Source organism: Thermobia domestica, chromosome 9 (genome assembly GCF_964235325.1).
Source record: "Thermobia domestica chromosome 9, izTheDome1.hap1.1, whole genome shotgun sequence".
Classification (NCBI taxonomy): domain Eukaryota; kingdom Metazoa; phylum Arthropoda; class Insecta; order Zygentoma; family Lepismatidae; genus Thermobia; species Thermobia domestica.
Window position 1 is genome coordinate 162,897,920 of NC_137462.1, and position 14,766 is coordinate 162,912,685.

Genomic DNA, 14,766 nt, shown 5'->3' on the forward strand with positions numbered 1-14,766 from the left:
CTTATCAGCGTAAAGGAAGCCACGCATACACAATCCAAAAATGCATATTTCTTCAATTTTCAATAGGTGTAAAGGGTATTCCCTACAGGGTATAATTCTCAGATATACTCTCAACAGAGTTTTCAGATATACCCTGATTTCAAGGAGGGTCCAAAGTAGGCAGGAGGTAAACCTTGACAACAATCGACATCCAATGCTTCGGAGGGAAGTCGGAAGTGTTAGGAACCGGCAGTTCCATGCTTTTTTGTATCCAGAATAACGTGTGATGCAATGTATTTCGTCACGGTATATTTCACGTTTTCTTCACTTATAAGCGTGAAAGAAAACATCCCAGCATACGTTTTTCCAAGTACAAGAGATCGTGCTGCTGACGATCCTTAACACTTCCGACATCGCGCCCAAAACATTCGGTGTTCACTGCTATCAAGACTTATCATTTGCCTACCTTGGACCAATCTTAAAGTCAGATATCTCAAAATTCGGTTTTTGGTATGTCTGGAAATTTCATTCTGCAGGGAATACTTTGTATACCCATTGAACATTAATGAAATGTGCAATTTCGGACTGCGTATGCATGACTTCCTTTACGCTGATAAGGACCACCATCCACAGTTTATCAAATAGGGCCTGTTGAAATTTTGCCTTTTCGCAATTTTGGACAGCCCTAGCTCTGAAACTATGCACTTTTTCCCGGAGGTCCATATGAACTTTTTGTCTTATTCTGATGTCAGGAATCACCTCTTACAGTTTGTCAGTGAAGTTCATTAACACCCTGTATATTTTAAACATATTTATCTGAACAAATAACTGAAAGGCTCAAGGGGTGTTCAGGTTCTCTGGCCAGCCTCTAGCTACAGACCTGCATAAAAGAAAAAACGCATTTTGTTGGGAGGGGTCCTAAGTTTTTTGGTGGGGTTTCAATATGTCTATATAGTATTGAGTCTGTGGTATCCTGCACCTGAAAATACAATAATAATTGCTAATTACTGCCATCTGTATTCTCAGAAAATTATATAAGAGAAAAAGAATACAAATGAGGTGTAAAATTAAATCTTTAGGTTACTTCAATCATTGCTCTGTTAAATAAGTACCAGTTTAGTTGTGTTCAGAAAGTGTACAAATGTTAAACGAATTTCAAAGTTTTTTTTGAGAGAGGGGGTCCAGACCCGATGGATCCCTGCGTGGGTGCGCCTCTGCTAGCCTGTATACATTTTCTTTCTCCACCCCTTTCTTTAAAGGTAAGTTCAGAATACCTACTGCAGAACTATGTAATTAATTGTACGGTACATACGTTAAATTAATTAAACGTTGTGAAGATTAATACTTTCATAAGATAAAGGTTTACAATAATAATAATAATAATAATAATAATAATAATAATAATAATAATAATAATAATAATAATAATTAAAGAGTACAAAATGCAAAGTCAGTACTTCAAGAGTGCAAGAAAATCCTCAGAAACGCTCGATTAAAGAAAGCAATAAACTTGCACTGTAATCCAATCAAATTGTCATTAAAAAAAGAAGTGAGTCACTCTGCAATTTCAGATTGTAACTAGTGATCTCAAAAACTTTCTACTCACAATTTCGTGTATTTACAAGTTGCAATATAGTATAAGATTATGTTATCTAGTTTCTGTTTGGAAGCTATTCAATTTTGTCTTCATGGACAAGTTCAACACCGAAGTATTAGTTAAGTGTAAAAACAAACCTATGGAATGGGAAATTGTGACATATCTTGAACGCTTGCCAGTAGCTTCTTATCTTCAAAACAACACAAAGTTATATAGGCAACGACGTAAATTATGCTATATAAGGAAGAAGAGGATTTTGGTGTAATAATCCTATTAAACAATAAGAAATCTTTTGTAGTTTTATGTGGCTATTATCGATTTTGTTGCCAGAGGTATTGTTAATCGATAATATTATCATATGCATAGAAATGGAATGTTTTGAATTACTCCTGTGAGTGAGAGGTTATGAAAGAAGAAAAGAAGATATTGAAGAAGTGGATTGTTGTTGTCACGTGTTCTTTCGTTTTAATCATTGGAAAGTGTTTTGGGGAGCGTTGTGTGACATTTCATCAGAAACAGCTGACGTAGATGTGATAAAGCACTTATCGAACAGGGATAACGGCTACGTAAAAAAGCGGGGATTGCAGCATGCGAACGCAGATTGTTTTCTGGTGCACACAAGCAACACGACAAGGCAGCTTCGTTCCTACAGGCAAGTTACTTTACTTTTGTGTTTTACAATGCATATTATATAGCTATCATAAAATATACCATCTAATTAGTTATGCTTACGTTTAATTAATTAAAACACCGTGAAAATTAATACCATTATAAGCATGAGCGTTGAGAGAGAACTTTTAGCAATATTTCTTATAACGACACCTACGCTCGTACTATGAATGCTGAATGAGGTTGTCTCTATAGCATACGCCAAGGAAGTAGTTTGTAGACATTGACTAGATAATGCAGAAAGCGTAATGATAGAAACTCGTTGTACCATAGTTATGCTGAAACGTATACTCATACATACATTTATATATTAGATTGTCTAAAAAGTATTGGACCTTTGAAGGTCAAAATTGAGAATACATTTATTTAATTTGAAATAACATTTTGAAATTACATAATTTATTTCGATGATCTGTCATTTTTCGGCAATATCATAATCCCGTCACTATTGAACTTCTGTAATGACTGTTAAATATTGTGACATATGATTTTCACAGCCCTCTTTCGAAACTAACTTAACACCATTCAGTGAGTTATGCAGAGATCGAGACAAATGGTAGTCTTCCGGTGACAGACTCGGGCTATACGGTGGATGCATTAAAATCTCCCAGCCAAGTTCTATCAATTTATGACGAGTCGTTGAACGTATATGCGGTCTTGAGTTGCTACCGTGGTATACGACACCCTCTCTCTTCACCAGTTACGGCGGTTCTTTTGACTTGCAAGGTGTACTCGCCCTATTTTGACAGCACAGTTCCGAGTTTATCGTTCTGCCTGGTGGTAGGGCTCGTGATGTATGATGCCCTTCCAATCCCGCGAAACGCACAGCGTACTTTCCTGTACGTTAATGTGAGGTTTGTCATAGACTGGAGTTTCTCCTCGCTTCGACCAACCTTTTTTCAACATTGTTGTCGTAGGTTATCCACTTTTCATCACTCGTGATCAAGCACTTCGGAAATGACTCGAGTTCATTACACTTCAATAGAGATTCACATGTAGAAATTTGATTGAGTACATGTTTTTGAGTCAGATAATGTGGAACCTAAACGTCGAGCTTCTTTTCCTAGCCACCTTCCTCCAAATGCTGTAACACTGTTTGGTGGTGGATGTTTAGGTCATTGGTGATGTCATGACTGCTTATATGCCGGTCACAGACTATTATCCAGTTTTGCTCTGATTAGTCGTCCACTGAGAGGAGCGTCTTGGACATTGAAACTTCCAGAACGAAAGCGGCTGAACAATCTTCTGGCTGTTGCTTTTGATAACGTATCTTTCCTATAAACACAATATTTTTCATGGGTGTTTATATTTTTTATATTATATGCTCTTTATAGGTTAGGTCATAGGGTTGATTTTGTATGTACAGAGCGTATTGGTATACAACCTTTCTCCTCATACTTATTCCGTCTATCAAAACAAAACTTGGTGCACACATTAATTTCTTATCCCCTTTAGTATTTTTCGAGATACTTTTAGATTGTGTGTTTTTACCCGGAACCATTCCAGAGAGAGCCCAAAGTTGATGGGAGGGACTTTTGGAGGGAATTTCCTCGACATTCTCCTAATTTTCCCTGTTCAAGTAAGTTATGGGTTCTCAATACCTAGCACCTCTGGAAAGCTTGTTTCATGCTGAAGAGAGCGAAGTTTAACTTCCCACAATTAGGAAGGCTAAAAGAGACAGTGACGATGATGAGATGGATGATAATAGTGGAATGACGAAAATGGGAGAGAGAACTCGAAGAAAACGCATGCATACGGTGTTATTCCATTACAAAGCCCAGTTGTAACCAGGGACACTACGCGCTAGGGATCCAACCAAGGACACTACGCGCCAGAGGTGGACACTCCAGCACTGAGGCACATCGGCTATTTTAGAATATTTCGACAGTCAAAAAAAAATTTTTTTAAATTGTTTTATTCTTACAAAACACAGCTTAATACAATAGTTTTTACTCTCGATGTATTCTCCATTTTCAAAGAATACATTTCGAAATATATTAAATTATGTGATAGTAGGCTTAGACGATGAACAGACAAGAAAGAATGCCGTGCCAACTGGTAAGTTTCTTAATTGCAGAGTAAAATCATTCTCTATTGATTAACAGTTCTTTATTCTAAGTACCACTACATTTAAAACATGGTTAATTAAAACATTTCATAATTTATTTTTTTATGCCACAAATGTACGTTTAACAAGTTTGTTTCATATAGTTTTGTTTTGAACAAAAATTAGATTTTCTTTGCGCGAAAATGTTACTAACAAGATACTTTAATTTTAGTTACTCATAGTTCGAAAATCAAAGGTCTGCACAGAGAAGTATTTCACATGTAGACTGAGAAGTTTAAGGTTACCATTGTGCTAAATTTGATAAATATCGGATTAAAATTAAATGAAATCTTTTAGTTTTACGTCCTACGGTTATGCGTGTAGGCTAAAGGATACATTAATGATGACAAATGAATAAAACGGTGGAATGAAGAAACTGAGAGAAACTTAAGTACTTCGAGAAAACCCACGCACACGATGTTTTACCACCAAAAAGTTCACTTGACGTGAGCGGAAATAGAACCAGGGATCACACACCAGAGGTAAACGCTCCACCAACTAAGCCACTGCGGCCCCGAAGATCGGGTGAGTTTATCTTAGGACTTTTTTCTATATCCTTTCAATTGCATAGCCTCTAGGTACGTACATCTACATACACGAACGGACAGACAGATATACAAAAATCATGTTATCGACATGTATAGATTATGAAACCTGTAAATCCGTTGAAATCTCGGATTCGATTTTTTTTTTTTTTTTTTTTTTAGGATTATTACAATTTCTTAAACCCTTTAGGAAGACCGGAAAGATTTATCAATATGCACTTGTGATTCCAGTGATATGACATGCGAAGAAATCCTTTCACAATATGCAATAAAGTCATTCGTGCACAATGACGCATATCAGTGGATAAAATATTCTTATGCACTTTGTATTCTATGTACAGCCTGACCTTGTTGACGTCAGACTGACCAATGCAATCGTTCCTTTAATCTACTATTTGAAGCAATGTATGTACACATGCATGCTTCCTAGCTTCCAATAGACTAACAATCATGTAAGCTAGGAGAAAAATACTATATTAAGACAAATGAAGCGAAAATGGAAAAAAGAGATTATTTAGCACTACATCTTACACGGTTACCGAATTGACGTTTGACATGAACCAATGAGCTCGTGGCGTACTGTTGCTAAACCCCTGATAAGTTTCCTTTCATTTTGCGAATATTTGGCACACGTGACCTTACTAAAAGAACATATAGCATATCGGCCAGATTGGACTCCCGCATCACAGTATTGAACAACGTCATTGGAAGCTCATTGGTAAACGTGATAGCAGCTCTCAACGTGAAATGCCAGTTCGACTGTCTTGCACAATAGTGATGTGATTCGGAGGTGGAGGTTAATTCAGTCCCTCATTATTGACTGATTTCAATCCCAAGCAGTAGGAATTGTGAAAAACGATTTTTTTTAAACGAAAGCTATCGTAGAGCATATTTCCTAAATGACTACGGAAGGGAAGTTAAATTCAGTCATTCATTCTCGAATGATTTTAGAAATAAACATTCCGAACGTTTCTAGTGATTTTTCATAATGTGAGAGAAGGCTACCTTAAGTTCTATTTAGGTTGGGAGTTAGGAACAAGACTTATGATATTAATTTAGTAAAACCTTTTAAATAATTGCTTCTTCGTTTTCTTTTACAGAAATTATAACGTTAAAGTATTAACAAAATGGTTGACAGTATATATCGTACTCGGTCTCTTGGCATTGCATCCGAGGGTTTGAGAGACCAATATGCAGATGGCAAAGCTGCAAAAGTATGGGAAGTTTATATTGGAGACAAAAATTCAAGAACGGACCATTACAAACGTTTCCTAGTTGGTCTTCTACGTGAGAAAAACTGCAAACACATTCTTGATGTTGCATGTGGAACAGGGTAAGTAGTAATATTTATAATTTTGTGATATGTTATCGTGTTACTGTTTCTGTACTTTTAAGGATAGACATATTAATAAATATGTTTTATTAAATTGAAAAAAAAATATCAGTCATGGAAGGTTTATGCAGTAAGGGAATAGGAAAATGAAATTAAATATTTAAGTTTTACGTCCCACGGTTATGCCGGCTAGGCTAAAGGAGATGGTGATAATGAGAAATGAATGGAATGGTGGAGTGAAGAAAGTGGGAGCAAGCGGGAGAACCCCGGGAAAACCCATGCACACAGAGTTTGTCCACCACAAAGTTCACTTGATGCGAGCTAGGATCGAACCAGGGACCCCATGAACCAAAGATGATTTCTACCACTGAATCACCACGGCCCGTAAGGGAACAGGAATTAAAGTTTCTATTCATCTGCGAATAATATAAAATTCTCTGTGTTCTTTAGGGTAGAGCAAAATACGGTACACGGGAGATTGGACTTTCTCATCACTTTTTATTACAAAATGTTCCTCTTGAATACAAATATATTAGGCCCTACAACGAATAAAGTTTTCCTCTAATATATGGGTAAATAAGTGAAAGGAACCCAATGACCAGGCGTCTTAGGGCTTTGTTGATTAGGTTACTCTCTATGACCAGCCGTCGTCAAAGGGAAAAGAAACCCAATGACCAGGTGTCTTAGGGCTTGTAGGAAAGATACCTCTCAATTGACCAGGCGTCGTGAGAAAGGTAAGGTGTTCCCAATGGCCAGGTGCCTTAGGGCTTTTGGTAGTTTGATCAGCCGGGTAAGACTTATACTTCTTGATGTGTGCTCTCCTCTTTTATACCATAATGTTGCTGACTGCTGGCCTATTCGTCACTAGGCGAATATTGGCGATGATGGACGATGTCCTCTTCGGTGCTGTCGTCTGTAGTGTGTTTGTTTACTGTAAACACGTGGTTACAGCATGGTGTGAAGACATGTGGAACCTTACAATATTCTATTCATCTAGTTGCAAGTCTATTGACCTTCTAATATATCCATAATTTCGCTTAGAAGGGTATCTAGAGATAAATTTTGGGGAAGGTAATCGTCATATTTGAAGTTTTGTTTGTTTGGAACTTGGGGAAGTAATTTCTACCTATTTTCTCCTCCTTGGATCTACCTCTTCTTTACTGACTTTCTTGATTTTATTAGATAAATTCATTACTGAAGTCAAGGTTATACAAAAAGAAGAGTGCTAGAGTGTTTGTGATTGAATAAGTTCATAAAATGATACAGTTTTCAACAAATTACAGTATCCCCCCCTCCCACATTCATAAGTTTGAAGAAACAGGAGGAAAATTGTGCAAATTAGAGAAAGGTGTAAATTTCATGAAATGAGGACGACCTTGAAAATGTATCGTCATAATCTACATAATGTTCCATATTCTTTTCATGCAAAACTGCTGAATGAAATAATATACAATCTTGGCTAAATCACATAAATCTGATACAATATTGGCTAAATCACATAAATCTGATAAAATATTGGCTAAACCACATAAATCTGTGTTTTGCACTGTTATAAACTTGCATCTTCTTCTTCATACAGTGGTTCAACATATGAACTGTTGCCATTATCATGTTGTCATTTAAGATAGTAAGTCACTGGCCAGAGGGCTGACATGCACAGAACAACGGAACTCAAAAGCAAGTTTTTTCTTTTCTTTCTTTCTTTTCTTTCTTTTTCTTGTTATCTAAATGTAGTGGAATCTGATAGATAGCACACAGATTAGGAGTGTTACCGCGCATCACCTTCGCAAGAACTAGGGAATCCGTGGTTTATTTCGTTGTTTCGATTGGTTCTATTATGTCTCTCTGTAGTGCACGCTTTCTCTTACGCAGTAACAGAATATTAACATTTCGTCAAGGTTATAACGAGGATTTTAATGTATTGTGAATATAGTGAAATTGTAGGGAACTTTAAAAGGTGTGCGTTAAATGCAGGAACTTAAAATCTAGTTAATACCATATTTTCATCTACTTTGTTTTCTGAGTTTATAATCTTCTCTCACGTAATTGAGTATCTCTCTCTCTCTCTCTCTCTCTCTCTCTCTTTCGTAACAGCGCTTGCATCTACTTACAAGAAAGTGCGAAAAGAAGTTAATTTTCATCCCACATTAATTTGGTACATTTTTAACCCTTAGAAACCTGCCGTGAGCTTAAGTTACAGCGTGTATTTTAAGAAACCATTTCCCGCATTCCAATCAATCTAGAGCAGCGTTTCTCAACCGCTGTGTCGCGACACATCAGTGTGTCTCAAATACATTTTAAGGTGTGTCGCGAGATTATTAATTTCTTCTAACAGTAGGATCTTCCGCAAAGAAATTATCTTTAAAAGAAAATAAAAAAAATATCGCCAGTCGACTTAATTTCATACTTTTCTTCCAAATTTAAAGATCGAAAGTTGGCTTTTAACGCTGTTCATTTTTTTTTGGGGGGGGGGAAGACTAGACACAGAAAAGTAATTTCAGTAACACGATTTTTGCGTCTAGGGAAAAAATCACATGCAGGGGTATCGCGAAAGTTTGAAATATACTTCGGTGTGTCCCAAAGGAAAAAAGTTGAGAAATGCTGTTCTAGAGCAGTATTTCTCAAACTGTGATCTGTTGACCAAAAGTAATCCTTGGAGATTATTTTTCATTCTGTGATCCTCGACGTCTGCTTTTGTGGTTCTCTTAGATTGAACATTAGTCCCAAAAAAGAAAAGAGAAAAAGATAGAGAATTTCGTATTACACACTCTAGCTGAGAATCTGGAAATAAGGTAAAAATTAAAGAAATTCTAATAGTCTATAAAGATTTATTATTATATAATAGATTTCAATTGTATTTAATCCCCTTTCATTAATTCTATAGTTCAAGTCAATGTGCAACAATCTGATTTTCTCCTAATTTGACATTTTAAAAATCAATCCTTCCGGAGTGTACACAGACGGCAAAGGGTAAATGCTGTAAGTGAATATATATAGATTACGGTAGACGACACGCGTAATCATAAAATGAAAAGCCAATCTACGATCAGAGCCGATGAAAAGCTTCTTTCGAAGACACCGGACAAGGTCAGTAGAACTATTGCGAGGTTATAGAAAGGCTGTGAACCCGACACATTCAGAGATAATTCTTGAGTACACAATATATCTTTAAACGAAATATATAACGGAAAAGAATTTTTTCTCAGTCATTTCTTATCACTTATTATTTATTGCTCAATTTGCTGTTTAGACAAGAAACTCCTATCACCATAGCAACAAAAATACGTATATTTGTTATTGACATAAGAAGTGTGTAAAAGAATGAAATTAATAATAATAATAATAATAATAATAATAATAATAATAATAATAATAATAATAATAATAATAATAATAATAATAATATTATTAATAATAATAATAATAATAATAATAATAATAATAATAATAATAATAATAATAATAATAATAATAAACTTCTGGAGGAACAATCCTTAGAGGGTCAGTTTACAAGCAGGTTTTTAGCACTTATGTATTTGACATGATGTGTGGTCATCACCAGGGCCCGGATCTTGTTGACAAGTTAACTTTTTTCTGTTACGCATAGGACAAGGCAAGTTCAAATAAAAACGTTATCCATCAACTCTAGGTTCTAAAAATATAGTTTTTTTAGGGTCAACTTTTGATCACTTTTTGCTGTTTTGAAATTTCAGGTCATTTTTTAATATTTTAAGGTAACTTTTAGGTCACTTATGGTCTTTTTATTCTTTTTTTTCTACATAAGGAAATCTTTAAATGAACACGGTTTACAGTTGTGGAAAAGACGAAGTTGAATAATCTCTTTTCTTGCTTCCTGTCTATTGGGTGTGGAAAAACTGCATTCTTAACAAGCTAATGAAAACTAAACTGTTGCTGGTTAACAAAAGGTGGGGGTTGGTAGGTGGCCAAACAAATAGTTTTGGGTTGTTGACCACAAAGAATGTGATCAGGTGAATAACTAAAAATGCATTAGAAGGCGTACAAGGGTTTTAAACAGGTTTTTATCTATTATTTTCATGTAGTCTAAACTTGCTAAGTTTTATTGTTTAAGAGTGCTTCCTAGTTTCAACTCGGGAGTGAATTTCAATACTTACAATGCCGTACAATGGACTGATCAATAGAAATAAATGATCAATGGACTGCAACTAACTGAAACAAAACTTTTTGAATATGAGTGAGAAATGTTAATTAAAAATCCAATGGATATTTAAAAAATGTCAATGTTTAATGAAATAAAAGTTTGAGAAAACGTAAGTTTTAAGGTCAATTTTTGTGATTTTTAGGGTCATTTTACAGGAATTTTAGTGTCATTTTATAGGTCACTTTTTAAAATTTTTTAGGTCAACAAGATCCGGGCCCTGGTCATCACATAGGCTTCACTCGCCGTTAATGTTGACTTTCTAGCTCGCGGTGTTCGATACTTCTTTCTTTCAAGTGTCTCACAATTGTCCACACGATGCTAAGTAGACAACGAAATTTCAATACAATCTCACAGTGACGGCGCAAAGGGAAACAATGGAGAGGAACATACCCCTCTGTTGACGACGTTTGTCTCCCAAAAATGTGGTATTGTAATATAGGTAAAGCAATATAAAAATATCATTTTCGGTACACAAAAAATTGTTGTTCGCCCCTCCCCAACCCCCAAAAAATTCTCTGGTCTTCCGCTTGCCCACCCAAGAAATTAAAGCTGGCGTCGTCACCGTCATCTGATATGTACGAACGTCATTCATATTTCCTCTGACCAAACCTAGCACCACTTGACTCCGTTAATCTTATTAGAAGCAATATTCCAAAGCGGCTATGGCGTTGGCAATTAAGTTATAACTAATTAAAATATTAGAAAAATGAAAGGCGTCAACCGTCTTTCCATTAGATCTATAAACACAATTTTATTTCTGCTTTATCCCTAATTGAGTGATAATTTGTAAAATACAAAGGCATCTACTAGTGTGATGTACCAGCTTACGAACGGCTCTGGTTAGTTATCAATATGAGTCTTGTTAACATGGTGATATGGTAAAAGTATATTTGTTCCGAACTCTATTAGTTCTTGTTTTCTAGGCTGGAGCTCGTTACCAAAATGAAATGAAATGAAATGAAAATTCAAAATGAATTGAAAAGAAATGTCTAATTTTAGGTCCATACTTATACTCTTTAGGCTAAAAAAGATGGATGGTTAATGTAGGTTAATGATAACAAAAGAATTGATTGAAAGAGAACATAAGATGAAATGGAAGAGCACCAAACGAACCCATAGACACAATGTTGTCTACCACAAACTCACTCAGCCTAGGATCGAACCAAGGACACCTAGTATCAGAGGTGAGCATTCTACCACTGAACCACCGTGCTCCCTCTCTCAATTCAAGTATCTCCTGAGATGCCTTACAACATTGGGGAAAAGACAATTCAATACCCCCTTTGTGAAGTAAAACCTGGACTACATTCATCAAAGGTTCTATTCATAGTAACACTTCTTTGTAAATAAATTATGTGTGCTCCTGTTATATGAATTGTCTGCCGAAAGGGGGAAATGCCCTTTATAATCAATAAATTATCACTCGGGGTGATGTTGACTATCCGTGTACAATGTAAGTTGATTGGTGGAGTTGGAGTTTACCGACACTTTTCAGCACCGAGACTATATGAGACCTGAATCTACCTCTTAACGTGGAATCCGAGCCACTTAAACTCCCACTGGAATCCGAAAAAGGTTTTCTCGTACTGAAGGTGCGTACGTTTACCTTACGCACAAGGGCCCTTTCGTCTCTAATGTTGACGTAAAAGTACCATTTAATACTAATTTCTATTAATTGGAGTTAAGTAACTACTAATTATTAATAGATTAGTCTAACGTTATACTTTTATGATCCCTTACAAATCGTCATTTTTTTCAATCACCGTTTTCGTCATTTATCCCATTGTTTTATGAATTATGGGATTTTCCTAAAATATTAAATAACTCGATATCATTTTAATTATAAGGAATTTAAGAGAAAAATAATTACAAACCTTCCTGCTAACTAAATAATATTATCAGTGCTGCAAATGAGATCAGCGATAAGGAACCGTATTACGCCAGTCTTTCACAATACTTGATTATTCCAAATGTTAAAACAAAGTTAAGGTTCAATTTTCTTCTTTTCCTGATATTTGTATTCTCTATGTGCAACATTAAAACATTTCACCAGGATATGTCTATCCTTTTCAGATGTATACTTAACAATTAACCAACTTCCGAAAAAGAAGGCAATAGATTATTATAGTATCTTGTGTCGGCTTATTAGAGTCGCGAGGCATCAGCATGCGTCACGACAACACAAAATTTGCGTTTAAGTTTGCGATAATCAGTATAGTAGTAGATTTTTCCATATTTTGTGTTGCGTTCGAGCAACAGATTTTACGAAAGACTGGTAGGTAATAAAGCCTCCGAAATATATTTTAGTGTCACCGAAGATATATCCATGAAAAATGCGAGGTTACAAATGGGGGTATTGGGAATTTATCCTGTTTGGCTCATTATTCAGAACTTTAGACTTCCAAGCTACTGTATTATACGCATGAGTATGCAAAATTTAACGGTTTTGTTAATCCATTTATCTCGATAGGTACGGTAACAAAAGTTAGCAGAAAATAGTGAAACTTTTTTCTGATATTTATCCTACGTCTCAAGATTTAACCACTTCCGGTTGTAATATTAGATTCTCAAGGTCTAGAAATTCATAGTTGTTTTTCATACAGTGAAATGAAACTCAGTTCATTATTTTTAAGTTGAGATGTTTTGAAAAAATTATCAGAAAGAAGACAAAATTATCAGAAAAAGTTCTACAGTACAGTAAGTCAGACATGCCCTCTTGTAATAACTTACAAATAACCTTCTACTGTATATATAGGCCTGCAGAATTTATCTTAAGACTTCCCTTGAATGTAATTTCCTCACATTCAGAAATGAACTGAATAGGACCTGTATGAAACTCAATAATGCGCTTGGGAGAGTGTCAACTTAGAATAAAGAGAAACACACGTTATTTTTCAAAATTATTTCAAGTTAATGTAAAACTTTTTTTTTTTAATATTCAACCTAGTATAGAGTTCTCGGCCCATTTTATTAAATTTCTGATAGAACCCAGGCCTAAGTTCTTATTGTCAAAATTTTTCCTGTCTGAAAACCTTTTCATAGCTTTCAAAAATGAAGACCCTAGTTTGGCTACCGAAAACTTCACAATATAAACCACTAAGACGTAACTCCATAATACTTCGTATAGAATTCGGCTCTCAGCATACTTATCCACACTTCTGTATTTATATAAGGTATATGTTTGTGACTTATATTTCCAAATTCTAGCTATATTCCGGCATTTGCAGAAAACTTGTTGTTATCTTTCCTTATTGCTGCCTTATATTTACATTTTTACACTCGCATATGATATGTCATTGCTCAATCTTATACCAAGTAAATGTTACCATGATATTTTCACTAGAAGTGCGCTTACAATTTTGAATAGCAAATTAATTATTTACCTTTCAAGTAAATTTTGAATGGAATGGTGTATCAAACTCAACATTTACTATTCTCATAAGTGCTCTATAATCGCTGGAAGATCATATGCCGCAATCTCAGGAGTTTCCGTACATTTCTTTGATTCTTCGACGTAGATTTAGATGTTATATTGTTTATAACACAGTTTATCATTTATGGTTTTCTGCTCCCACTTTGCTAATTTTCCTTCCATCAGCAATCTCAAAATTCAATTTCTTCTAAAAGAATATCCTAACCAGCTTCTCCTGTTATCGATTCCATCCTTTGATTTCATACTTTATTCCTCACACTTTCTCATCCATATATAATAAATAATGAATAGAGAGAAATTATGCAATAACATTTCTTTCAAGTGATTCTTATTGTTTGTACTATGGAATTAGGTCCTCAGGTAATATTTAGATGAGAGTTTCTTCAATTTACTGCAACCTTTTTAAAAGTAATTTCAGTCTGCAAAATTCTTTCCGAAATACGGTACTTTCTTCAATTATTTCAAAGATAAGGTTCCAATGTTTGATCATTTTCTCTACCACGTAAGAAGTTTTAAGGACATATAAAAACGAATGATTAAATAAAAGGAATCAGAAGTTCAAGATAATATAGAACTTTGATTTTTTTACTACACATACATTTTACAGCATATTTTATATCTATATTTTACAGAATAGACTCAATAATGCTGTTGGAGGAAGGTTTCAAAGTCACTTCTGTTGATGCCTCTGACAAAATGTTGAAGTACGCATTGAAAACCAGGTGGAACAGAAGAAAAGAAGAAGCTTTTGATCAATGGGGTAAGTATTTTATGGTAGTTCTCTCAAAACCATACATTGATACTCATGAAAAACACAATGTGGTCTCTCTGGCGTAAATTAGATCGGGACTCTTAGATTATATTGGAAACAGAGGTGTGCAGAGAGTATTACTGTAGTTGGCAAAATCTCAGAATATTACTTT

The 14,766-nt window shown here is 35.1% G+C and overlaps 1 protein-coding gene across 2 annotated transcripts in view; it reads left to right on the forward strand.

Annotated features, from left to right (window-relative positions):
- Positions 1-1,822: 1,822 nt before the first annotated feature.
- Positions 1,823-14,766, forward strand: part of Gnmt (Glycine N-methyltransferase) — a 36,209-nt gene continuing 23,265 nt past the window's right edge. Inside the window, exons 1-3 of one of the 2 annotated variants that reach the window (XM_081772110.1) lie at positions 1,823-2,228; positions 5,998-6,230; positions 14,476-14,603. In XM_081772110.1, coding sequence (XP_081628236.1) covers positions 6,025-6,230; positions 14,476-14,603 — 334 coding nt within the window. In that variant the 5' untranslated portion in view covers positions 1,823-2,228; positions 5,998-6,024. The remainder of the gene's footprint in view (positions 2,229-5,997; positions 6,231-14,475; positions 14,604-14,766) is intronic. The other variant, XM_081772111.1, reaches the window with a different exon arrangement.